This window comes from Gopherus flavomarginatus, chromosome 3 (assembly GCF_025201925.1).
Source record: "Gopherus flavomarginatus isolate rGopFla2 chromosome 3, rGopFla2.mat.asm, whole genome shotgun sequence".
In the NCBI taxonomy this organism is placed as follows: Eukaryota; Metazoa; Chordata; order Testudines; family Testudinidae; genus Gopherus; species Gopherus flavomarginatus.
In genome coordinates this window covers 150,011,736-150,036,689 of record NC_066619.1, presented here as the reverse complement: position 1 = coordinate 150,036,689, position 24,954 = coordinate 150,011,736, and the positions used below count along the sequence as shown (strand labels likewise).

At 42.0% G+C, this 24,954-nt stretch overlaps 1 protein-coding gene across 4 annotated transcripts in view; it reads left to right on the top strand.

Moving 5' to 3' along the window:
• Positions 1–24,954, top strand: part of UBA6 (ubiquitin like modifier activating enzyme 6) — a 49,634-nt gene that overhangs the window by 7,042 nt on the left and 17,638 nt on the right. For all 4 annotated transcript variants that reach the window (XM_050944981.1, XM_050944982.1, XM_050944983.1 and 1 more), the window contains exons 4-20: positions 2,027–2,121; positions 3,231–3,259; positions 4,547–4,641; positions 5,220–5,331; positions 6,295–6,375; positions 7,415–7,537; positions 9,350–9,473; positions 11,278–11,381; positions 12,807–12,869; positions 14,031–14,107; positions 17,522–17,588; positions 18,512–18,655; positions 19,256–19,323; positions 19,721–19,799; positions 20,898–20,978; positions 21,522–21,599; positions 23,339–23,520. In XM_050944981.1, the coding sequence (XP_050800938.1) occupies positions 2,027–2,121; positions 3,231–3,259; positions 4,547–4,641; positions 5,220–5,331; positions 6,295–6,375; positions 7,415–7,537; positions 9,350–9,473; positions 11,278–11,381; positions 12,807–12,869; positions 14,031–14,107; positions 17,522–17,588; positions 18,512–18,655; positions 19,256–19,323; positions 19,721–19,799; positions 20,898–20,978; positions 21,522–21,599; positions 23,339–23,520 (1,602 nt within the window). The remainder of the gene's footprint in view (positions 1–2,026; positions 2,122–3,230; positions 3,260–4,546; positions 4,642–5,219; positions 5,332–6,294; positions 6,376–7,414; positions 7,538–9,349; positions 9,474–11,277; positions 11,382–12,806; positions 12,870–14,030; positions 14,108–17,521; positions 17,589–18,511; positions 18,656–19,255; positions 19,324–19,720; positions 19,800–20,897; positions 20,979–21,521; positions 21,600–23,338; positions 23,521–24,954) is intronic.

Sequence of the window (24,954 nt, the reverse complement as noted above, 5' to 3'; positions counted from 1 at the left end):
CACATTGCATTCTGTGTCCCTCCAAAACATAATTTCTGTCTCTTTATTTCTTCCCCGTCCAGACCTGTCTGTCCTACACTTCTCTTTTCTAACTTACCCAGTCAATCACTGTGCTGAACCCTGCTTGGGAACCGCTGACTAGTTCAGGGTGTGATAAACTTGAAACTCCCTGCCCACGCTGGCTGCTTCAGCTCATGGAATTTTTTCATCATTCTTCCAGTAGAAATGTGCTCCCTTGGAACAGGCTGGGCGTTCAGTGCACCCTAAATCCTTGTGATCCTTTCATCCAAAGCTTCCTGAGACATCTTAATAAGATGGTTTGCTGATGGTCTCATTGAATTTTACTGTCCCCAAAACACCTCAGCTGTTCCATTTCTTTCTTCCTTGGAGATGAGACTTCTATAATTCTATTACAGAGGGAGACAAAGCAATATGTTTGTTAGAAGAGTGGGTTCAGCTCCATCACATATACTGTAGAAATTAAAATCTTTCTACTTCATGTTTGTGCATGACAAATGTGTTTTAACTAAATAGTTGGTAGATTTTAATATCTTGTTATACATTTTTTTATTGTCTTTTGCAATATTTGATGGAAGTGCTAAAAGTCAAATTTTGTCATCAAATGTCAGAATTGGATTCTGACTTCCATTTGCAATTTGTAACCCATAAGTAGTAATTAATAATATATTGAGATATACGTATCTCATAGAACTGGAAGGGACTCAAAGGGACATTGAGTCCAGCCCCCTGCCTTCACTAGCAGGACCAAGTACTGATTTTGCCCGAGATCCCTAAGTGGCCCCCTCAAGGATTGAACTCACAATCCTGGGTTTAGTAGGCCAGTGCTCAAATCACTGAGCTATCCCTCCCCTTAATGATTCCTACATTATGACAATAACAGGACCTGTCTATATTGGAACATCATAGCCCTGAAGATGGTGAGGTAGGGAGAGAAGTGTCTGTGTTGGAAAGATATAAGTTCTCAGTTAATGATGTTTCATGCACCAGATGTGATACTCTAAACATACTGAATTCCCTTATATTTTAGTGGCATGGTATTTTTGCACATTGTATACACTTACATATTTGCCTTTCTTGTGCTCTCCTGCTCATCCCCTGTGCCCCAGGACTTCTCCCTTCTCTTCACCCTGCCCCCCAAAAAAGTACCTGACAAATCTTTGGGTAGACCAATTGCTATGCTTCTATGAATATCAGTACCATATCAAACAAACCTAATTTCTCTCGCTTAATCATTTACAAAATAAGTCACTGCTCTTGATACAGTAAATGAAATTCAGAATGGTTTCAATAATTGGATATACTGAGTTGAAACCAGATGGTTGGAAATGTTAGAGAGCTGAAGATCTCTAGAAGTTCAGCAGTTGGATGTACATGAGCTACTTTGAACTCTGATTTGGTCAGGGAAATTCCCGGTTCTGAGCATGCTTGTGCCTGCAAGAGATGTAGTTCCAAGTATGCCCTGATGTATCCTGAAGAGAGAAGTCTTGAACTACGTTGCAATGAATACAGACCCCACAATGTCAGATTTTAGGGTAGAACAGCATTAATTTTTCTTTGTATGGCTCAGATTTCCATATCAATTATGCTGTGTCTGCAAGTAAAAATGTTTTCTAACTCTCACCCCACACGCTTGCCTTGGCCTCTGAAACTCAGAACTTCTTTCAATTCATGCATAATTACTAATTCTTTGTCTTGAAGAATCTTCTGTGTCCTTAAACTACTCTGCAATCTCACTGTTTTTAGATTGTCCTTCGTTACGTATGTGCAAATCTTTGAATGGCTAATGGGGTTTTATACGTTTTACTGATGGCATAATTTGGTCTGCAGAGCTTTTATCGCTGGTGGCAGCGTGAGAGATGGTAAGAAGCTGGCTTGGCTATCAGAGCCCAGGCTGAATTTGCAGGGCTGGTAATTTGCAAGCGAAAATACCTGCAAATTCTTGAAATAGTGTGTACTTATTTTGGAGGGAGTTCTATTTGTGTGTTGTTTTGTTTCTTGCTTGTAGTCGGCAGAGGTATGTTCTTGGAGACACAGCAATGCAGAAGATGGCCCAGTCCAATGTGTTCCTGAGTGGTATGGGTGGGCTTGGTGTGGAGATTGGTAAGTTTAGGTAGCATTTACCTTTAATAATGCATATATATGTTTAAATAAATTAAATTTAGTGTGTATTGAGTGAATAAATGTACAACTTACAAGAACATAGAGCAGAACCACAATATGTAATATAGAAATATTTTTGTAGCTAGAGGATGTAAAGCATTTTGAAATACGTTTGTAAGGCGTATTTATGCTGTTAAATTGTTGCAGAAATTGAGTGATATTCTTTGGCCTGTGTTATGCAGTAGGTCAGACTAGATCATAATGGTCCCTTCTGGCCTTAATCTGTGAATATGTACAATTAAATAATCTGAAACTACAGGCCGTATTCTCACTCTGAGTGGGGCAAAGTTGTTAGAATTCGGCCCTAACTGGTCATCTGAGAATTCTCCTGGCATAGGGGACCTCTGACCTGGTACCTCTGCTTTGGATGGGGAGGGGCATGTCAGCCAAGTGCTTCCGTGCCCTGTCAACTTTTATCCGGCATGTGGTCCCTTCTACTGACTTGATTGGGAGTTTTATCTGACCCCAGAATTGGGTTCATGGTCTTTTGAAGTGGTAATAATAGCCCTTTCTTTGATTAGAGTTCCTGTAATGATGCTTGTTGGATAGAGGATTGCCAGAAAATAAATGCAGTTCACAAGTGAGGGATAAAAAGCTCCTTCTGTGTTCTCTGGATTTCCACTAAGGAGCTGAATTGACTCTTTTTTAAAGTTATTCAGCAAGATATCTGACTGCTGCAAGCTGTTAAATTTATATGTAAATAGAAGGAATGAGTGATTTCACTACTGGCAGGTAACTTTTCAATCACTTAGAGCAGGGGTTTTCAAACTTCGTTGCACCACAACCCCCTTCTGATAACAAAATTACTACATGACACCGGGGGGTGAGGTATGGAGGGAGAGGGGGCCAGAGCCTGAGCCCCAGTTCCCCGTGTGGGAGAGAAGGGGCCGGAGCCTGAGCCCTACCACCCCTTCAGCTTCAGCCCTGGGTCTCAGCAAGTCTAATGCTGGCCCTGGCAACTCCATTAAGATTGGGTCGTGACCCACAGTTTGAGAACCGCGAACTAAGAGCTTTACCTTCAATCCTGTACATGTTTTTTTTCCTTTCAGCTAAGAACATAGTTCTAGCTGGAATAAAGGTATGTACATTTTTTTTTGTTGTAAAAGGAATTGGTATAAATTTCCTTTTAGTTAAGTAACATTTTCATTTTTGCAGTGACTGGGAATGTTCTTGATCAGAGATCAAATGATTGAGAAATCTAGAATTTTATCTCAGTGCTGATAAGACAGGCTATACTTGTTCCAGAAGTACATTCTGACTCTCTCCTTAGTCGTATTCTCATAGAAGGGCCCTTTTGAAAAAGAATTCTGACATACATACTCTTGGGGGCATTCTGTGCCAGAAAATTAAAAATTCTGCACACACTATTTTAAAATTCTGCAAAATTCTGCGAATTTTATTTGTCAAAATAACATTACATAATCACGCCAATTTCAATTATGTTGGTCATTTATATCAAACTGCCTGTCAAGTATGTTTGTAACAATACGGGGGGACACACAAATTCCCCCAGAAGTACAGAGTTAAAGAAACCTCTTTGACAACCCAGTTCCTGTTTCTTTGCCCCCTGCCTCCCCCAGACAACCCAGTTCCTGTTTCTTTGCCCCCTTCCTCCCCCAGAGTCTGGCCGGGGGGCCAGACACTCACATCTCCTCCCCTGCCAGAGCCCAGCTGTGGGGCCTCCCCTTGCCCAGGCACCTGTCTCCTCCTCCTCTCCCCTAACCCCATAAGCCCCAGGATCCAGAGGGAGAAACAACCTGATGTTGGGTCCCGGGCTGGCAGGGAGTTTCCTGCGCACCACCCTCTCCTTCTCTCAGGGCATGCTGGGAACTGCAGCTGCCAGGAACTCTCTAGCTCACTTTCCCTCCCCCTGGAAGTGTCTTCTGCGTGCAACTGGGCTCTGCTGAGTCCAGTGGCTCCTAGTTGCGGCTAGCAGCACCGCAGACCATTTCTGAGGGTGGGAGGGAATCTTCCTTTTTGGTGAAAAAATATTGCAGTGACAACTTTTACGTAATTTTTACCAATTACAGTTAGTGGCTATGAATAATCAAGTTTCATACCTTAAACATGAGTCGTTGCTGCCATGTTGTATACTGAGCAAAACATTGAAATGTAGACATATTCTCTGATTGAATTTTTTATTCAAGGGCAGTAGGAAACGGTGTGGAGTCTAATGTTTTTAATTAAAGCAGTACATCTAGCAGTTCTATTTAGCTCACTTAGTTTTACTGCAGTTTTAATTCTTCAGAATCTCCGTATTGAACATGATACCTAGGCAGGAGTATATCGTGACTATGTGAATTTCTTTCAATTGATGTTCCATGATTTGTCGGTTTTAACACTCCCCTCCTGAACATCTTTGAAGGCTCTTACAGTTCATGATACCAAGCAGTGCAAGACATGGGATTTGGGAACCAACTTCTTCATCTGTGAAGATGATTGTATAAATCTAAGGAACAGGTTAGTACAGTTATTTAGATGTTTTTGAGCTGTCTACTGTCACTTGTGTGTAACAAGAATGTTTGTTTTCCACTGCCTATGACATATATTTTATGTTGTACGTTTAGTGTGCATTACATCTTGTTCTATTGGAGTCATTGCCTTTGAGCACAATGCCCAGGTATAAAGGGAGAGCATTCTGAAGTGGGATTGAGTCCTGTTTGCTCTGCGCATCTTGACTTCCCATAGCTAGCAGCACGTAAGCAGTGATTGTTTCTTTGTAGAGAATGAGAGATCAGAAGTGCATTTATTTTCCATCTTTCCAAGGTTGGCTGAAGAAAGCCAATAAACACCTTATTTGTAGTCTTTCACTCTTCCAAAGCAAATATTAAAAAGTGTTAGCGGTCAGACTCTAAATCTTGCTATCTGGTTGATGGAGCCAGAGTTATCAGAGCACGTGTGGTAAATTATTTTAAATGTGAGGACGCGTGAGTAGTCATTTGCAGTAAGTGTTTATCGTAAAAGAAGACCGTAAAGAAATAAGCGTTCTGGGAATTGATTGGAGGATGCCATTGAAAACCAGAATGCTGTTGTTTCAGAGCTGAGGCCACACTTCCTCACATCGCAGAGCTCAACCCATACGTCCATGTTTTATCATCGACTGCACCACTTGATGAAACCACAGACATCTCCTTTCTAAAAAAGTATCAGGTATGTAGTATTTATTTAAAGTAGCTGTGCAACATTCTACCTGACCAGAGTAAGTAGTTTCTTCATTTTGTCTGAAGTGAAACAAAACGCTCAAACTATTTTTTTCATCTTGTTAAAAAGAAGATGAATAGGTATTGTGCCTGGGCTGGTAAAAATTGTAACAATAATTTTGCAAGACTGAAAGAACATGTTCCTGACATTGAAATTAAAGCTGTCAGTGCATAGTTAAATGTCAGATTGTTTCACAATTTAAATTCAAAGACAGAGAATGGCAAAGATTACAGTTTCTGCTCTAGAGCTGACCTGGCTGTATTGTACACTTTATAACAAACTGTGATGTAATTGAGGTTCATATTTATCCTGAAAAACACAGGAATGGAAGACGCTACATATATGCAATGTGATCAGATTTAATGATGTAGTGGCAACAAAATCCTAAATTTTTAAAAGCAGGTTTGCATGTTGGTGTGAGTTTGCAGCTTGGACATTTGTACACACTTGAAGTGTTGGTGAGTCATTTGCATTAGAACATATGAGACAGTGCACATTTTCTTTAAATAAAATAAAAATTAAGCCAATATTGTTTGCATTTCCTAATTTTATGCCTTTAACCTTAAATATTGAATTAACATGGTTTACTTGAATTTGTCTTTTTTTCCTTTAACACAGATATTCCTTGTTACTAATACAAGTATTTAAATAGTCTGAGTTAGGCTTTGAACCTCACTACTTGCAGGAGGGGTTATTTGACTGTGCAGGAGGAGTGAATTCTCATCTTTGCTGTCACTGTTTGTCTGGAGACTGTGTTAATAGAACAGAAGCACATCTGTTCAAATTGTGATGGTTAAATCTGCACAATAGAGGCTTTCTTACACCTGCACTCTAAAAGGAAAGGTGCATCTCTTTTTCTTATTGGCTTTCAGCAACACCTAGACATTATTTCTTGTACCTTTTTGTCAACAGTGTGTCATATTGACTGAAACGAGGCTATCACTGCAGAAGAAGATTAATGATTTTTGCCATGCTCAACACCCTCCTATTAAGGTAATGCAAAACTGCGGTGAGCTTATTGGTCCAGATCGTCCTGTGTTGATCATGTATGGAGGATTCTTCCTTCATCCTCCTCTTTGCACAGAAGTGTGAAGAGGGGAATGCTACCTTCACAGCTAGGGCTTTGAAGCAGAGCCCAGAGCTGGAGCGCAGAGCAGCTCCGGAGCACTGGAGCTGGAGCGGAGCCGGAGCACAGCTCCAAAGCCCTGTTCACAGCATAATGCCTTCCACAATCCCCTTTTGCTGGCATACTATGGGTGCCCTGGAGATGTTACTTTTAATGGTACCATTCCTTGCCCTGCTCCTGGATTTTTGGATAGATGCCCAAGTGGGAGGTAGAAGAACTTGTAGCTGTATTATCTCTTTCTGGGTACACTCCACAGCTTGATGGCGAGAGCTGCTAGAAAAGGAGTGCAAGTGTTTAAAGTGAAGTAGGTAGATCTAGATTGTTCTGTCATCTAGTACCACTGAGAACAAGGAGTAATGGTCTCAAGTTGCAGTGGGGGAGGTTTAGGTTGGATATTAGGAAAAACTTTTTCACTAGGAGGGTGGTGAAGCACTGGAATGGGTTACCTAGGGAGGTGGTGGAATCTCCTTCCTTAGAGGTTTTTAAGGTCAGGCTTGACAAAGCCCTGGCTGGGATGATTAGGTTGGGGTTAGTCCTGCTTTGAGCAGGGGATTGGACTAGATACCTCCTGAGTTCCCTTCCAACCCTGAGATTCTATGATTTTATGGTGAATCTGATCCAGAATGAATCGAGACGAATGAGACGAAATACAAGAGATGGAAAACATCTTTTTTCGTTAGTTTTGTTGTGTGCTGATGCCATCTCTGGTTCCAGCGGTATGTGTTTATTTAAAAAGATTGATGTAGGGCTAAATTCTGTCTTTTGGCGCAGTGTTTGCTGTATTCTATACAGTACACGGTGGAATTTGCACCTAAATTAACTTCATTGGATAGTATCCTTAATTGGCAAGAACACTTCTGTTTTGTGCACCATTAAGAATGTTCATAGTTTTCCCTTCTTTTATAGTTTATCAGCGCAGATGTGTATGGAATATGGTCACGTTTGTTTTGTGACTTTGGTGATGAATTTGAAGTGCTGGATACTACAGGAGAGGAACCAAAAGAAATCTTCATTTCAAACATAACACAAGTAAGAGCTAGTAATCAAACTGCCATGATCTGACTTGTTTTATGATCTACACTTAACTTGATGTCATCTGTCTGTAACATGGTAAATTTTGGATGCTGCATCTGATCAGTTCCAGAATTTCAGGGAATGGTTTATGCATCAGTGGACTGAATCTTAATTTGATGAAAACCGAAAGGGAGAGCAAGGGGCACATGGAGCCCCTGGCAAGTGGTTAGCAGCCTGAGCAGTTTCAACTACCTCTGTAACTGTGTATAGATCACAGATAGAACGGGTTGATGGCAGCCACTAACAATGATACCTCCCTTTTCAGCTTTGCTCATCATACCAATACAGTTTGAAATGCACGACTGCATGACTTTTCTCCCAGACAGAAAGAAAAGAAATAAGAGGGGTGGGGTAAGGAATGGGAGGATCCTAGTATGGGGGTGGGAGGAAGGAGGAGTGCACAGAGCCCTTGGCATAGAGGAGAGGGTGGGCAGGGATTGCACTCAAACCCTGAAGTAGAGGGACATGGGAGGGTAGCATGCAGGGAGCTTGTTCAGAGGAGATTGGGGGGCACAGGGATGCAAGGAGCACCTGGTGTGTGCAAAGAGCTCAGCCTACAGAATTTATCACCCCCTAGTTGTTTGTTAGGTGTCAGTATTGTGGTATCACCTAGAATCCAGAGGGGTCTCGTTTTGCTCCTAGGCACTGTATAAACGTACAATAGAAGACAGTTTCAGCCTAGGAAAACTTACGGTCTCAATAGCCCAGCAGACAAAGGGAAAAGAATATAACATATAAGCAGGATGTTGGCTTGGCAGTGTCATGTTAATGCCACAATTGTTTTCCTTTTGTTTTGTTTGCTTAAAAATTTTGGGGTTCATTTCTTTTTTTGTTTGTTTTTACTTCTCAGACTCTGGTTAGGGACTTGATCTGGCTGGAGTTCTATTTTCCAAGTTTTGTTTTTACAACAAGCTTGAAGTACAGTGAACAATGGTGTTATATAGTGCAACAGAGGTTCATATTGATGTAATAGATATGTTAATATTAGTCCCTATCTTGCAGATGCACCCCTCTAAATAACATAAGATTTCCTGGGGATATGTACAGGAGGAGGAATAAAGTGAGTTTGGCCAAGGGAAAACTACATATATTTAAATAAAAACATTCTGTTTGACCTGGCCAGTGGTCTCTGTCATCTAGTGAGGGTGGAATAGATCCATAATTCTCCTTACATTGTTTGTTTGTCAGATTAATGCCTTCTTGGACAGGAATTGTTATTTAGAAAGTAGAACAGGTAATTATCTTTATATCTGAAAGTTAAAAATGTTACGGGTGAGGAGACCAACTTCTTCAAGGAGTCTTTCTGGTTTCAGGAGAGCAGAACTGAAGAAATGAATTAGGAGTGTGGTATGGAGAGGGGCAAAACCCAGGGATTTTTTAAAAATGATATATTGGTTCCCTGGGTTTATTGAACTCAAGTTTCTAAAGTACTGTACTTCTCTCCAGGGATCTAAAGAATTTTTTCCAGTATCTGTTAGGGAATAGTATTTTGATGAATTCAGATAAGTGGTAGTAAGATTAGTTTTGGATACAGAATTCTGGAATAAAGACTTCTTTTAGGGAAAGGAAGGAATGTGTAACAGATGTCTTTCACGAACTGCTTTAAGACCTGGCTTGCACTCTATAGCCAGTTTTGCCTTCAGTAACAAAGATATTAGCAGTAAAGTAACAGAGGCCTGCTCCTACCTCTTCTACGTGTTTAGTTGCTTCTGAGGTTACACTTTTAGGACCGTTCCTTACTAACTTTGCAGTCGATTCCATTTTCAGTCAAACCCTGGGATTGTCACTTGCCTTGAAAATCATCCTCACAAGCTGGAAACGGGACAGTGCTTAACCTTTCGGGAAGTTAATGGAATGTCTTGTTTAAATGGATCGATGCAACAAATAACGGGTAGGCCTTGTATCTATTGTTTTACTTGTGCAAAAGGAACACTTTTTTTTGTGCATTTTCCCTCACTACAATGCCAGTATGCTTGCAGCAGGAAGAATGTAGATACACTGGTGTAGATCAATACTAAATTAAAGGATCTCCTGTTTGTGGAGCTCTGCTTGGTGGTCTGCTAGATTAGAACATGCTGAGATGATGTGAAGGATTTTTTTATAAAATGAGTATGAAGAGGTCAGAACCACTGGAATTGGGACCATCTACAGTGTTTGGACACCTGATATTTTTAGCATTCAGTCATTGATAGTATCCTAGGAACATGGAACTCATATCCCATCTAAATCTCGGCCAGTATCTCAAATTTAATTGTACTGTAAACTTGTTAAAGTAAATTTTAAGGTAAAATTTAAATTCTGAAGGGGAAATTTACTGCACAATTGTGCCAAATTATTTCAAGTCAGTTCTGTGTTCTTTATCAGGGACCTCGAAATGATAGTACTTAATTTTTTCTGGTGACATCTGGCTATGTTAATATCATCATGTAGGTTTTGTAGTGCAAAATTTCTTAGGTAACATCTTATCCTAGCTGTGTTGGAGGTAGAAACCGTAAATCTGTAGCACAGAGTCCAATAATGTTAGTGATGAAATGTCTGCCTTGTTTTGAGCTTTTCTGAACTGAACACTTCTGTTCTTTCCTCCTAACTTCCCTGGTTTCTCCCTCAAGTCCCCCTTTCTGCCTTTGTTTTCCAGTTGGCTAAAGTACCCTGATGCTTAGGGCTACAATTTTGGCATGGATGTCATGGTAATCGTGCATTTGAATTCAGTCCTTTAAATCATGGAAATGAATGTAAAACTACGTTTAATTAGGCCCCCAAAACTGATTGGCACTGCTACCTGATGTATGGGGTCACAAAACCACTCAGGTTTGGCTTATCAGCCCCATAGAGATGGAGGGGTAGACAGGCCATACCCGAGTGGTGTTGTGACCCCATGTGCCAAGTCTCAATGCCCCTAGCAGGGAGCCAGGCCCAGCCCTGCAGTGAATGCAGAGTGGGTAGGTTTGCAATCCAAACCCCTCTTCCCTCCCGCCTCCCAGCTTTACCTTTCACTTTGTGTGTGTTGACGTAGCAAAAACTACATTATTTGCTGACTTTCCGGTGATGTACTGATTCCCCCCCACCTCTGCCATGAAATTTACTAAAAATTTCTGTGCCAAAATCATAGCCTTACTGATGCTTATTCCCTAACAATATTCTTCCATAACTAAATGGTATTTTAATGAATGAATTTTTGACAAAGGCCTGGGTTTTGCCCTTAAGTGCTCCAGCTGCTTTGCAAAAGTTCCTGCCTCTATTTCCATGTTATTCTGCTATGGTGCTGAGCTTGGTTGATAGTACAAAATTAAGTGAGTATTGTTTTGGCTAAATTGGGTTGCTCTAATTGTCCAGTCCCAGGGGAAACCAATATTTCGTATTTCCTGTTCCTTTATGGCTAAACTGATAACAAAAGTTCCTTTAAAAGGGTGTGTGTTTGTGTGTGTGTCTATATAACAAATTATTTTAAACTAATGCTTTAGGCCCATACCTGGGAAAAGACATGAAATGTTGAAAAATGGGTAAACTACACTGACCATCATGGTTTTGTCATAGAGATGAACTATAGCAATTACAACCTGAAAAGAAGCAATGACCGAGTAGAAGTATTAGCAGAAATAATGTACATTCCTGAGAAATGGAATAACTGTATGTACCTAAGCTGCTTATTACATAACATTGTCACCAAAATGATGATTAACCTTTTATCTTTTCAGTGGTGTCACCTTATTCTTTCAGCATTGGTGATACTTCAGATATGGAGCCTTACTTACATGGAGGCATAGCTGTCCAAGTAAAGACACCCAAAATATTTTGCTTTGTAAGTGTTCTCTTGGTGCAGCATGTTTTTCTTCTAAATGGAAGTGTGTTTTTTTTAAAAAAGTGGAATGAGAATTGAGTGGTTGCAGATAAAGGTATATGTAGAAGGTATAAATAGGATGAAAGGACAGGTAACTTTTTGGCTAACGTGGTACCCCCCCATACGGTCAGAAAAGTAGTAATTTCATTATTCAGTTGCAGAGAAGCCTGAAAACTTCAACTTAAATTTGTTGTTCATCAGTCCAGTATATCTGAATGTTTGATAAGCCTCCTTCTTAACCCTAGCACAAGGGAATGTTGTAAGAATACCTCTTGGCTGGGATGTTGGAGAATATGTAGTGCTTTCAGTGAATATGTATAGCATTTCCACTGTTAACTCTGCATGTGGTCACTTCTGTGTGGCAAGCTCAAATTACTACCCCACGTCTCTAGAAGTGAAAGGTTAGTGTCCTCTCCCCACTACATTGCCTTTCCACTCCCTCTTTCCCCCGGACATAAACACACTTTTTTCCTTTAAATTGTTTGTTTAGTCTGGGTTCTGCACCAGATTCTTTTCATATGATCTTAACTGCTCAACTGTTCTCTGATGTTATTGTTTCTGCTCCTATCAAGTGTGAAGTGGTAGCTAGATGGTGCAATGGAACAGTGCACTGGCTTATCACCCCTGGAGACCTGAGATCAAATTTTGGACTTTCCATTCCTTTAAATTGTTTGTTCCCAGAGGATTCCAAGAGCTTCTAATGGACAACCAGAAATAGCATTTCATGTGGTGGGAGGTCCATCCTGTAAGCCACCGCTCAGGGCTCGTCCAGACTATGGGGGGGGGGGGGGGATTGATCTTAGATACGCAACTTCAGCTACGTGAATAACGTAGCTGAAGTCGAATATCTAAGATCGAATTACTCACCCGTCCAGACGGCGCGGGATCGATGTCCACGGCTCTCCGTGTCGATTCCGGAACTCCGTTGGGGTTGATGGAGTTCCGGAATCGATATAAGCGCGCTCGGGGATCGATATATCGCGTCTAGATTAGGGCTGAATGATATGCAAGTGCATTTATCTAGTTTCCTTGTGCACTTACAAAACCATCACAGAACTGGCCGCTGGTGTAGAATCACCAGTAACTGAGAGGCAGAAGTATTGCTGGAATAGGTATAGCCAATTGGATATCTATCATAGCTGCAGATGTCATTTGTAGAAACTCTTTGAGCAAAAGTAGAAATACATTAACTTCTGTAGCATTAGTGAAATGAAGAGTAATAGAGATGAGAACACCGAAAAGAAGGTATGTGTAGATATCAGTGCTTCATGTGTGGAGTTAGAGATCAGTTACCATTGTTGTCCCATTCATTGCCCCATAATAGAACAGGATATGTAAGTAAATAGGTGTAATACATTCTGTTCAGGAGATCTTGTTTTCTTCTAGGAACGGCTGGAGAAGCAGTTAAAAAACCCAACTTACCTTCTTGGAGATTTTAGCAAACCTGAGGTAATTAGCATGTGGATTTTTTTAAGACTAAATATCCCATAATTTTGCAATATGAAATTTCATATCTGTCTACTTTTGTATTGGTTGAATGTGAGTGTATTGGAAAGTGTGGAGTAGGAAGGCGAAGAGGGTCTCAGTGTGAAATGGTAACGTAAAATGTATGTTTTGTAAACATTTATTATTGTAAAAGCTCTTGACCCAGAAGTCGTGTTCAGGATTTTGTGGGAAAATGTAAGAGCCAAATTCAACAACTTGTTAAGAATTCTCATTTTTCATATAAATATCTAACTGCAAGGTATACTATTCTGTGATTGGCTATTGATTTCTGCTGCTTGAAATCTGAGAGCTCCCTATATATTGAATGTTAAAAACTGCCTCACTAATACTTGAATCTAGTGCTGTTGTCTTCCCACCACTGATTTAGTAACATACTATGGACCCCCAACTCACACAACTTTAATCCCATTTAAACGTTGAATCAAAACGTTTGCGCTGGTGATTCCATCCCACACTTCATTTTTTTTCCCTCTTTTCTTCTGGGGCTTTCCTTTCCTGACAACTAGTGTTTGGCTGTTATATTGGAGAATGTAACTATCATTTGCTTTATTAGGTACTGGAAAGCCTTGCATTCAAACTCTTTTTGTTAGAGCTGAAGTGTTAACTTTGACCTTCAGCTGTGCTCCAGCAAGAAGATAGCTAACAAAACTTACAGAACACTGTGGAAAAATGTTTGCCATCTAGAAAAAGGACCAAAAAGGTGGAGGGGGTTGGGGGGGGAAGGAAAGTTTAATCTTAACTCTAAAAAAGTATTTAGCAGCATCCTCTGGGGGTTTGTGTACACAGTGCACACCAGAGAGGTGTAAATTCTAGAGTGCTTTAAAGTGTTGTGCTTTAACTGTTTTGGGTGAACCCTGCTGATGTGCTTTGAAAGGTTCCTAGTGCATGTTAACATAGTACTCTTTCAAATGGGACTATATCAATGTGCACTAGGTACATTTTAGAGCGCATCAGCAGGATCTAGGTAGGGCAGTTAGAGTGCAACACTTTAGAGCATTGTACAACTTATATCCCTCTGGTGTGCATTGCTGCACTGCGTAGATGGGCCCTGAGTTAGCCATGGATTAGTTCTGTGTAAATCAGACATTTCCTCTTCCTTAACAGGCACCGTTGCAAATTCACACTGCCATGCTTGCATTGAACCAGTTCCAGGAAAACTTTGGTCGCATGCCGAACATTGGGTAATGTCATTTGAATACCGTGTTTATCTTCTGATGATTAATTTGTTTCATTTCCAGTATCAGACTATTGCAGGGGAATGTGATGGATTGTGTTACTGGTGAGGTACCTGGAGTTTTTCATCTCTAGATCATGAGTTCAAATCAAGGCCAGTTAGTAATGATAGAAAGTAACAATCTATGGATATGCCACTGAACAGTTATCATTGAGTTTGGTCTTAGTCCATGACCCACTCAGAAACCACTCCGCTATCTGGCATCTCACTGTCAGTTTCACCAGGAGAGGCCAGATATCTAACTACTTTTTCTTCAGTAGCCATCCCTGTATGTCATGGTGGTTTCCCATTGATGGAGCAGTGTGCAGAAGCTTGCACTGCCACTGCACTATGTGATCCCCTAGCTCTTGTATGGATAAAGAGGGAATTTTAGTCTCACCTTTTACCACCAATAAATTCATATAATTAAGTCCCTGTACACATACAAACGTAAGTAGCCTTTAGGAGAGGGGTGGGCAAATTGCGGGCTGCATTTTAATCTGCCCCTTGAGCTCCTGCCAGGGAGCAGGGTCAGGGGCTTTACCTGCTTTGGTGCTCCAGGTGGGGATCGGCGCTGGGGGCTTGGCCCACTCCGTGCATGCTGTGGCTCTGTGCGGCTCCCAGAAGCAGTGGCATGTCTCCCCTCCGGCTCCTACATGTAGGGGCAGCCAGGGGGCTTCGCATGCTGCCCCTGCCCCAAGTGCCGTCTCTGCAGCTCCCATTGGCTGGAAACTGCGGCCCATGGGAGGTGCAGGGGCGGTCCCTGCGGACGGGGCAGCGTGTAGAGCTGCCTGGCCGGCACTGCATCTCCACGTAGGAGCCAGAGGGGGGACGTACTGCTGCTTCCGCGAGCTGCAGGGGCAGATGGGGCAGTGTGCAGAGCTTCCTGGCCACGCCTCTGCGTAGGAGCCGGAGAGGGGACATGCCACTACTTCTGGGAGCTGCAGGGGCAGCACCTGTGGACGGGAGAGCATGCAGAGCCGCCTGGCTGCACCTCCACGTTAGGAGCCGGAGAGGGGGGACATGCCGCTGCTTCCGCAAGCTGCTTGAGATAAAGGCCACTCAGAGCCTGCACCCCTGACCACCTCCTATGCCCTGTGACAAAGTTCCTCCTCTACCTTGGTGGGTCCTGTGCTTATTGGCAGATTTGCTCACCCTAGTGATCTTCCCCACAGTCTGGATCAACTCCTCCTGTGTCTGAGCAGGAGTTGGGAGGTTTGGGGGGAACCCGGGCCCACCCTCTACTCTGGGTTCCAGCCCAGGGCCCTGTGGATTGCAGCTGTCTATAGTGCCTCCTGTAACAGCTGCACGACAGCTACAACTCCCTGGGCTACTTCCCCATGGCCTCCTCCAAACACCTTCTTTATCCTCACCACAGGATCTTCCTCCTGGTGTCCGATAACGCTTGTACTCCTTAGTCCTCCAGCAGCACAGCCTCTCACACTCAGCTCCTTGTGCCTCTTGCTCCCAACTCCTCACATGCACTTCCTCTCCTCTGGCTCCCCTGGCCTGACTGGAGTGAGCTCCTTTCTAAACCCAGGTGCCCTGATTAGCCTGCCTTGATTAGCTGCAGGTGATCTAATCAGCCTGTCTGCCTTAATTGGTTCTAGTAGGTTCCTGATTACTCTAGTGCAGCCCCTGCTCTGGTCACTCAAGGAACAGAAAACTACTCAGCCAGTGACCAGTATATTTGCCCTCAGCCAGACTCCTATACGCCACTGGCGTGGGTCTGTCACAGCCTGTCATAACATATTTCCCAGATTTGGACCTTAGCGTCCAAAATATGGGTGTTAGCATGAAAACCTCCAAGCTTAGTTACCAGCTTGGACCTGGTAAAGCTGCCACCACCCAAAAAATTAGAGTGTTTTGGGGCACTCTGGTCCCCCCAAAAACCTTCCCTGGGGACCCCAAAGACCCAAATTCCTTGAGTCTTACAACAAAGGGGAATAAACCATTTCCCTTCCCCCCTCCAGGTGTTCCCTCCCTGGGTTCCTGGAGAGATACACAGAAGCAAGCTCTGTGAATCTAAACAGAGGGACTCCACCCTCCCTGTTTCCAGTCCTGGAAACACAAGTACTTCCCTCTTCATCCAGAGGGTATGCAAAGTCAGGCTTAGTAAATCTAACACAAAGAGATTTTCCCCCTGACTTCTTCCTCCCACCAATTCCCTGGTGAGTTGCAGACTTAATTCCCTGGAATTCCCACTAAAGAAAAACTCCAACAGGTCTTAAAAAGAAAGCTTTATATAAAAAGAAAGAAAAGGACATAAAAATGGTCTCTCTGTATTAAGGTGACAAATACAGGGTCATTTGCTTAAAAGAAAAAAATGAATAAACAGCCTTATCCAAAAAGAATACAATTTAACACATTCCAGCAACTACACACATGTAAATACAAAAGAAAACAATATAAATCTATGGTCTTCCTATCTTTGTACTTACAACTTGGAAACAGAAGATTAGAAAGCTGGAGATAGAAAAATCACTCTCATAGCCGAGAGGGTCAGACACAAGACAAAGAACTCACACACAAACTTCCCTCCACCCAGATTTGAAAAAGTCTTGTTTCCTGATTGGTCCTCTGGTCAGGTGTTTCAGGTTACTGGTGTTACCCCTTTACCGGTAAAAGAACATTAACCCTTAGCTTTCTGTTTATGACACAGCCCAAACCCCCTGCCCCAGCAATAATCCCCCTCCTGCCCTCTGAATCCATCGGTCTGAGCCTGGAGCACCCTCCTGCACTCCAAACCACTCACCCTCCCCCCGCATCCCAACCCCCAGCTTCAGCCCGGAGCCCCCTCCTATACTTTAAAGCCCTCTGCTCCAGCCTGATGCCCCCCCTACACTCCAAACCCCTCATCCCTGGCCCCATCCCAGAGTCCACTCCTCCAGCCGGAGTCCTCACCCCCTCCTGCATCCCGATCCCCTACCCCAGCCTCGACCCCCTCCTGCACCCTGAACTCCTCATTTCTGGTCCCACCCGAGAGCCCTCACCCCCTCCTTCCCCCAATTCGTGTGCATTCATGGCTTGCCATACAATTTCCATACCCAGATGTGGCCCTCAGGCCAAAAGGTTTGCCCAACCCTGCCTTAGGAGTCCAACTTCAGGTGGTGTTCTAAGCTTCTATTGTCAGAGCTAAAATACCAACATTAAAACCTTTCGTGTTGACATAGCCAGTAAAGACACCTATTTTTGAACTAAATATTACAGCTTTAAAACAGATTTTAAGATGTATTTTCAGCACTTTTACAGTCGAGAACTAGACCTATTTCTTGAGTTTGCTTCCTGGCTTTTTGCATAGGGAATTGTTCTTCTATGTTTGTATTCATGGATAAAAATCTTTACTATTAAGCTTTCTTGCTGTTTTTGTCCTGGGATTTAGATGCCTTCAGGATGCTGAGGAGATGTTGAAAATAGCAGTATCCATAAGTGAAACACTGGAAAGCAAAGTGAGTAGCTCTTAGCTAAGTTGCAATTACTCTACAGTGTTATGTAGGCGGTTATAGTATGAATGTGATTAATATTCTTAAGAGCTTTTGTTATAGATAATTTTAAATACATGTATACCTGCCTTGCTTTAGTTTCTGGCCCTTGACCCAGCTTTTGTTGGTATTCTTTTGATGGATTTTAAACCTACAACTCCTGCTGCAGGAAAAGAGAACTATGCATCCTTTCCTCAGGGTGGGTTTGGCCTCATACAGGCTGGACGTTCCCTGGAGTCTAATATGGAAACCAGGCTCCATTGTCCCTGGATCTTGAGTCTTGTGTGGTTCTGGGCTATGTAGGATGCTCTCTAGAAACCTCTTTCCTTCCATCCTGTCCGCCGTTTGCTTTTGCCTGCATGTTTGTACCATCACCTGTTTGAGGGTAGTGGTTTAGGAAGCGTAGCGAGAGGGAGCTAGTGCTGATTAAAACATGGTTAAATCTAATATGGGTTTACTTTTGGAAGTCTGGGTGGCTATTAGATAAACTGGTCTCACAGTGGCTGTTCCCCTAGGCCCTGGAATCCCCACGTTGTCATGCCTAAGAGTGGCAGGCCTTCTCCCAGGATTGTAGGGCATACTTCCTTAATTTGTAGGGCTTCAGACACTTCAGTGTCTCTTCCCCCATAGGAAAGCCACATCTGTTGGCTCCATTGTCAGAAAAGCTGGATGATGATAAAAGCCAGATGTTGAATGGGTATGGAGACTTGAAATACTGTCACTTCTAGAAGTGCTGGTACCTTTGGGTCACGCTTGACTCTGCCGTTCCTGTTTTCTGGATAAAAAGTACACGTCGTTGCCTGATTGATAGCACTATCTCACAGGCACAGAATATTTTTCATTTCTGGGAGAAATTCATAAAATCCTCTTTATTGTGGATTATCTTTCAGCCTCAGGTGAATGCAGACATAGTGAAATGGCTCTCTAGGACTGCTCAGGGATTTCTAGCTCCTCTTGCTGCAGCAATAGGTGGTGTTGCTAGCCAAGAAGTCTTGAAAGCAGTAACGGGAAAGTTTTCTCCTTTGCAGCAGTGGGTAAGCTTTTTCTCTTTTTTTTTTTTTTTTTTTTTTTTTGATGTTTAGCTTTATTAATACATGGCAGAGGGTATGGAGGTTGTTTCCACATGCTGAAATTGAAGGCAAGCATAGACACTTACTGTTGTCATTGTTGGTGTGAAGGTATGATGTATGCTAACTTGAACTACTGTAGATAAGAATGGTGCTGCCAGGGATGCTGGGACTGGCCTCTAGAATGCAGTTCAGTTATGAACAGTCCGAGACTCATAGGGAACTACTTTCAAAAGGACTGGATAAGTGATGTAACTGTCATAGATCAAAAGAGACATCTGAATGCTATGAATGTACCAGCCTTTTCTCTGGCATAAACGTTTATTTTCAAGTTCATTATCAACTTATAGTAGCTAGGAAAAATAACTCCCAAGTTAATGATGCTATTTAATCGTATATTGACAGTAGAGATTTAGCCTTTGTCTTCCATATTTAATTTTCCTAATTTTCATGGCTACATATTGTACACAGAAAGTGTGCATTCCTAATTGTCTCCTTCTAAATCAAATACATTTACACATTAATCTGAAGTATTTTCATGTGATCAAATTATTTCTTCCCCCTTAGCTGTATATTGATGCATTGGATATTGCTATATCTCTAGACAAGACCAGTTGTGAAGAATTCCTCCCAAGGTAAAGCTGAAATATTCTAAATGTAATAGTGTTTTATGTACTGAATCCCTTGTGGGCATGCAATCCAATTTTTAAGATTTTAACCTAGTAATACTTCAGTACATACTTTGCGCATTTTTTAAAATCAGTTAGAGGAAATGTTCCTTAGGTGGGCATATCTTATTTTTAAAATCACAGAAGCATAGAACTGGAAGGGACCTCGAGAGGTCATCTAGTCCAGTCCCCTGCACTCATGGCAGGACTAAGTAATGAGTCCTGAGACTGTATGAGTTGTGGGGAAGTTTTCACCTCATTTTCTTAGCTAATATTGAAGCACAATATATGCCATTTATCATATGTAGGTTAGTATCACTCTTGCCGTACTGTTTTCCCTCTTTATCTGAATGTGTCTGCACAGGGGAGATAAATATGATGCCTTGAGAGTTTGCATTGGAGAGTCTCTGTGCCAAAAGCTGCACAAGCTGAATGTTTTCCTGGTAAGTTTGGCTTATGATATGAAGTAACGTGTTATGTGAACTGTTGTATATTATGGTGCAAGTAATTATAATTGTCCTCAAATTAGCCAGAGCTGTAGTGGTTACATGAATAACTGGCCAGATAACCATTCAAAAGTAAAAGTAGATTCTCAGTAAGATACATTAATATCTAAGAGATCCATTGTAAATTACTGAATTGTGTAAATGATGCCTTGAACCTGCAAGGAGCTGTGTACAATGAGACACTGCTCATGTGGACTTCCTTGAAGATCAGAGTCTTAATGAGTAAAAGAATAAAAATATACAAAGAATGCATTGCAAAATTATAACTTCTAGAATGACAGTTTGGTTCCTGCTGTGGTGCTTCATAATGTCCTGAATATAAAGGAACTGTGGCTGTATGTGGAAAACAAGTCTTATTAATACAAGGTGTTTTAAATCTTTGGAGAAAATCTTGTGGCAAGAAGTGAAGAGTGATTTGGAGAAATCTATTTGTAATTGTCCAGAAAGGTCATTTAACCAGCCTAACTGGGTAAACTTTAATAGTAGTATATATAAGATGTCCACTGCTTTGGTTTCTGGGCTCCTTTTCATAAAACAGCCCAGAACATAATCTTTCCTGCTTTGCAGTCCATCATAGCAGCCAACCTAATTTTCCTCAGAGAATCCATGGAAGTAGCTAGAAGCTAGTATAAAAAATATCAGGCAAGTTAGTGAAAAGCCTGATAGAACAATGTCTTGGATCTCACTCAGAGAGTGGCTAGGTTAGGGTTTAGTTGTGTATTTGGCAGTGAGTTGGTGGCTTGCCAAAAAGAACATTCTCCCCCTAGTTCTTGATGGTTTCACCCTTCATTTAAATGGTTGGAGCATTCCTTCTCCGTGAAATTGTTGTGGCAGGTCATATGGTGTCTCTGATAACTGGGGCCTAGATCATTGAGGACTTTTGTAGCTAAACATCTGAATTTTGAATTTCACTTCAATATTTACTGTAATTTATATACTTTTTCAGCTAATCTTATATTATGAAGTCCCCTCCTATTTTTTTAAGCGATAGAAATAAAATGATGGCGTTGACCACTATAATTGTGTTTTCTTTAGGTTGGGTGTGGAGCAATAGGCTGTGAAATGTTAAAAAATTTTGCACTTCTTGGTGTTGGTAGTGGCCGAGACAAAGGCATGGTAAGTTTTATGCACACATTGGCTTGTCATTATGTATCTAAACAATAACATAAGACAGGGTTTATTGTAAATATGGCATGCTTTGGATGTATTGGAGACTATGCGGGGAAAGCGATGATGGTATGCAGAGATGTGTGCTTGTCTCATTTTTTTCCCTCTTTTAAAAAGGATTGTTTATAATGAAAACCAGTTTAAATACCTTCTTACAGATACATATTTAAAATAAAAATTGTATCCCATTGTAGTCTTATTAAGGAGTTAGTCTTGTTTTGGATTGAGTTCTTGGGTAGGAGGAAGAGAGTTGCGTGTAAATTGGGATGTTCATGTGTGATTTGGAAGTAGAACTCATGAGCAGCACTCTTGGGAAATAATTTGTTTTAAAATCTAAGATATTAAAATAGATTGTTGTAACAGTCTTAATGCTCATGTTACCATCTGTCAATCTTATTTTGACACTGGAAACTAGATTTTATAAAAAGAGCAGTGCTGAACAGCACACTTAATTTCTAATTTCAGTGGTTCTCTTTTTCCTTCTTGCTGTAGGTCACAATTACAGATCCAGACTTGATAGAGAAATCCAACTTGAACAGGCAGTTTCTTTTTCGACCCCATCATATACAGGTAGACTTTCTTTTTGCATCATTACCCACTGTGAGGCTTTAGCTTAAGCATATAAATATTTGTGTGCAAAGAAAGGAGTCTGAGAAACCGGGGGGCGGGGTTGGAGAGGAATGGACTTTAACAATAACTAAATCCAATATTTAGACTTATTCATACATCTAAAATTGTTATTTATGTTAACACCAGTTTAATGGACTCAAAGGGCCTAATTCTCCACTCTATTGACATCAGTGAAGCTATTCTTCCTTTACATAGCTGTGAGTGAAGAATCAGAACAAAGACCTTCTGCAGGTCACTGAGCGTGATGAGAATTATGAACAGAATTAATGATAAAATGATAGTCTGCTTTAAACACTTTCGCCACGACTTTCTGAAATATTGGTATGGAGACCCTGGAGTTATGATGCTAGATGTTTTAATTTGCAGTTCATAATGGTCAAATCAACTTGCTTGCCTGTGTGCATCCTTGCATATAAATATACGCTGTCTTAACTATTCCCCCCAGTTAATGCTGTCAGTTAGGTGGATAATGTGACCTTTGAGGTCAGCCTCCTGTAGATGACATCTCAATAATTCAGTTTTGAAATCACAGTGCTATTGGTTATTGTTTGAGGTCTACTTTGGGTAAGCACTGGTCACATTTTCCTGTCTATATGCAACTGAAATACACTTTTAGCCACAGATGCTACCTAGGGGCAATCAGGGATTCAAAAGCACCACAAGCAGAAAGTCTACTGCAGTAATAGGGGCAGACACCATCTCTACCCTATTCTATAGATCAGGAGTGGGCAAACTTTTTGACCCAAGGGCCACATCTGGGTATAGAAATTAAATGGCGGGCCATGAATGCTCACAAAATTGGGGGTTCGGGTGTGGGAGGGGGTGAGAGCTCTGGCTAGGGTGTGCTGGGGATGAGGGGTTGGAAGTACAGGGTGCTCTAGGCTAGGACTGAGAGGTTCAGAGGGTGGGAAGGGGATCAGGGCTGCTCTGGGGCAAGGGGTTGGAGTGCAGGAGGGGGTCAGGGGTGCAGGTTCCCGGCGGCGCTTACCTCAAGCAGCTCTCAGTAGCAGTGGCATGTCCCGCCTCCAGCTCCTATGCGAATGCACGGCCAGGCAGCTCTGTGCACTGCCCCATCCACAGGCGCCACCCCTGCAGCTCCCATTGGCCGCGGTTCCTGGCCAATGGGAGCTGCAGGGGCGGTGCTTGGGACAGGGGCAGGGTGTGGAACCCCTTGGCTGCCCCTGCATGTAGGAGCAGGAGTGGGGACTTGCCGCTGCTTCCAGGAGCCACGCAGAGTGGGGCAAGCACCCGACCCCGCTCCCTGGCTAGAGCTCGAGGGCTGGATTAAAATGTCTGGAGGGCTGGATGTGGCCTCTGGGCCATAGTTTGCCCACCCCTGCTGTAGATGCTTTCTCTCCAACTTCCCCAAACCACCAGTATTGCATCTTGTCTGGATTGGGTTTGGCCAGGCCCTCAGAGCAGATCTTTCACAGTCTGTTTTGGATGAATAGGATGATTAAAGGTGATGAGCTCATCTCTTGAGTAACCATAACTTGGTTTCCTGTCTAACTTTGTATTTCCTCATTTTCAGCGGTGCGGTTCAGATTTATACATTTTATACATTGAATGGTTGTTTAATCTGCAATCCTGGAGGAACTTTCGTGACCTAAATCTAGCCACCTTGACTCTTGGTTTTAGAATGAATAAAGATAAAATAAACACGTTTTTCTTTTGATTAGAAACCTAAAAGCTATACTGCAGCAGCAGCAACCCTGAACATCAATCCTCAGTTAAAGATAGAGCCGTATCTTAATAAAGTGTGTCCAGCCACTGAGAACATTTACAATGATGAATTCTACACCAAGCAAGACATCATCGTTACAGCGCTAGACAATGTGGAGGCAAGGCGATATATAGACAGGTACGTGTGTTGAGATGGGCGTCAGATCTGCTCCTCTGGTTTTTTTCCCCCTAATCTTTTTTCCTCCAATTCTAGTGTTTTTTTTTAAATGTGACTTGACAGTAGTATGCTCAATCTTGTCTTTCAGACCTTGAGAGGAATGTAGGCCACAAACTGGATTGCCTTTAAAAAAAAAAAAAAGTGCGTGTGTGTGCGTAAAATTCATCTTAGCTGATATAAACAGTGGTGACAGCATGTATTAGGGATGGTCTCAGAATGTTTTCTCTGGCATGAAATAGCAGCCAAAAACTGTAAGGGAAGAGGTGGTGGAGAATACCTCTGAGGTGGTGAGAATTGCATCTTTGGCCATCCATTAGTGTAGCTGCACTAATGGAAACACTTAGTGTAGACAAGCAAGGCCTCAGTAAACTGATTTGTTCTAGTGTGGCTTCCCCTAGTTTTAAGCAGAAATAAGCTACTTCAGTGCAAATCAGTTCATAATGGCATTGCCTTTATGATGGCATAAGTGATTGAAATCCTCAGTGAGACAAGGCCCAAGACAAGTTCAGGAGCCAATCTGTCAGTCTTTAAAAAAAAAAAAAAAAAGTCTTTCCTATATCCTTAAAATCTATTTGGGCTACTGGATACCTGTGACATCGCTGGATAATGCATGACCTGGGCGTTCCTGAAAATGGAGGGAAGGGAGGTCCATTTCTAGTTGCACGCTGAATGCCTCTCCTGGCCTGGATAATGGAAACATTGAGCACAGATATTAGAAACTGATGTAAATTTTCAACGTCTTTTGCAGTTCATCTTGAAAAATGCGATTGATTCTGGTCTGAGAAGTGATTACTTTTAAATGTTGCATCATGAGGTTTCCCCTTTGTTGTGGCTCAGTGACTTCCATGTTGAACTTGCTATGTGTTATTAGCGAGATTATGTAACTCACTGTTCAGCAAAGTATTTAGTGTTGGGACAATAAATACAATATAAAAACTTTAAAATACAAAGAGTTTGAGGGTTGCAACTTTAAAGGGAAGTGTAATTTGGGAGAGAATTTCCCTTTATGGGGAAAAAACATGAAGGTGCTTTTGAAGAGTGTAGAGAGACATGAGTTCTATCATGAATGGTCCACACAGGATAAATAAGACCTGCCAACTCCAGGACACTGTGAAGGAAAACTCAACCAGTAGATGGTCTGCAAGCACAGAATCCCAGCCAGAGAATGCTCAAAGGAGAGGTCTGGAATGTAGTCAGGGCAAACACTGTCAAGGGCTAAAACATCACGTTTGACAGCAAACCTAGTTTTTGAGTTATAATGAAACAATCCTTCACTTACGAAACATTCAGAAGCAAAAAAAAGAGTATCCATGAAGATTTTTTTTTTTGAGGACATTTGGCTTGATTTCAGTTACTCCAGAGAGGTCAATGAGATCCTGAATGATTTTTTCCCCT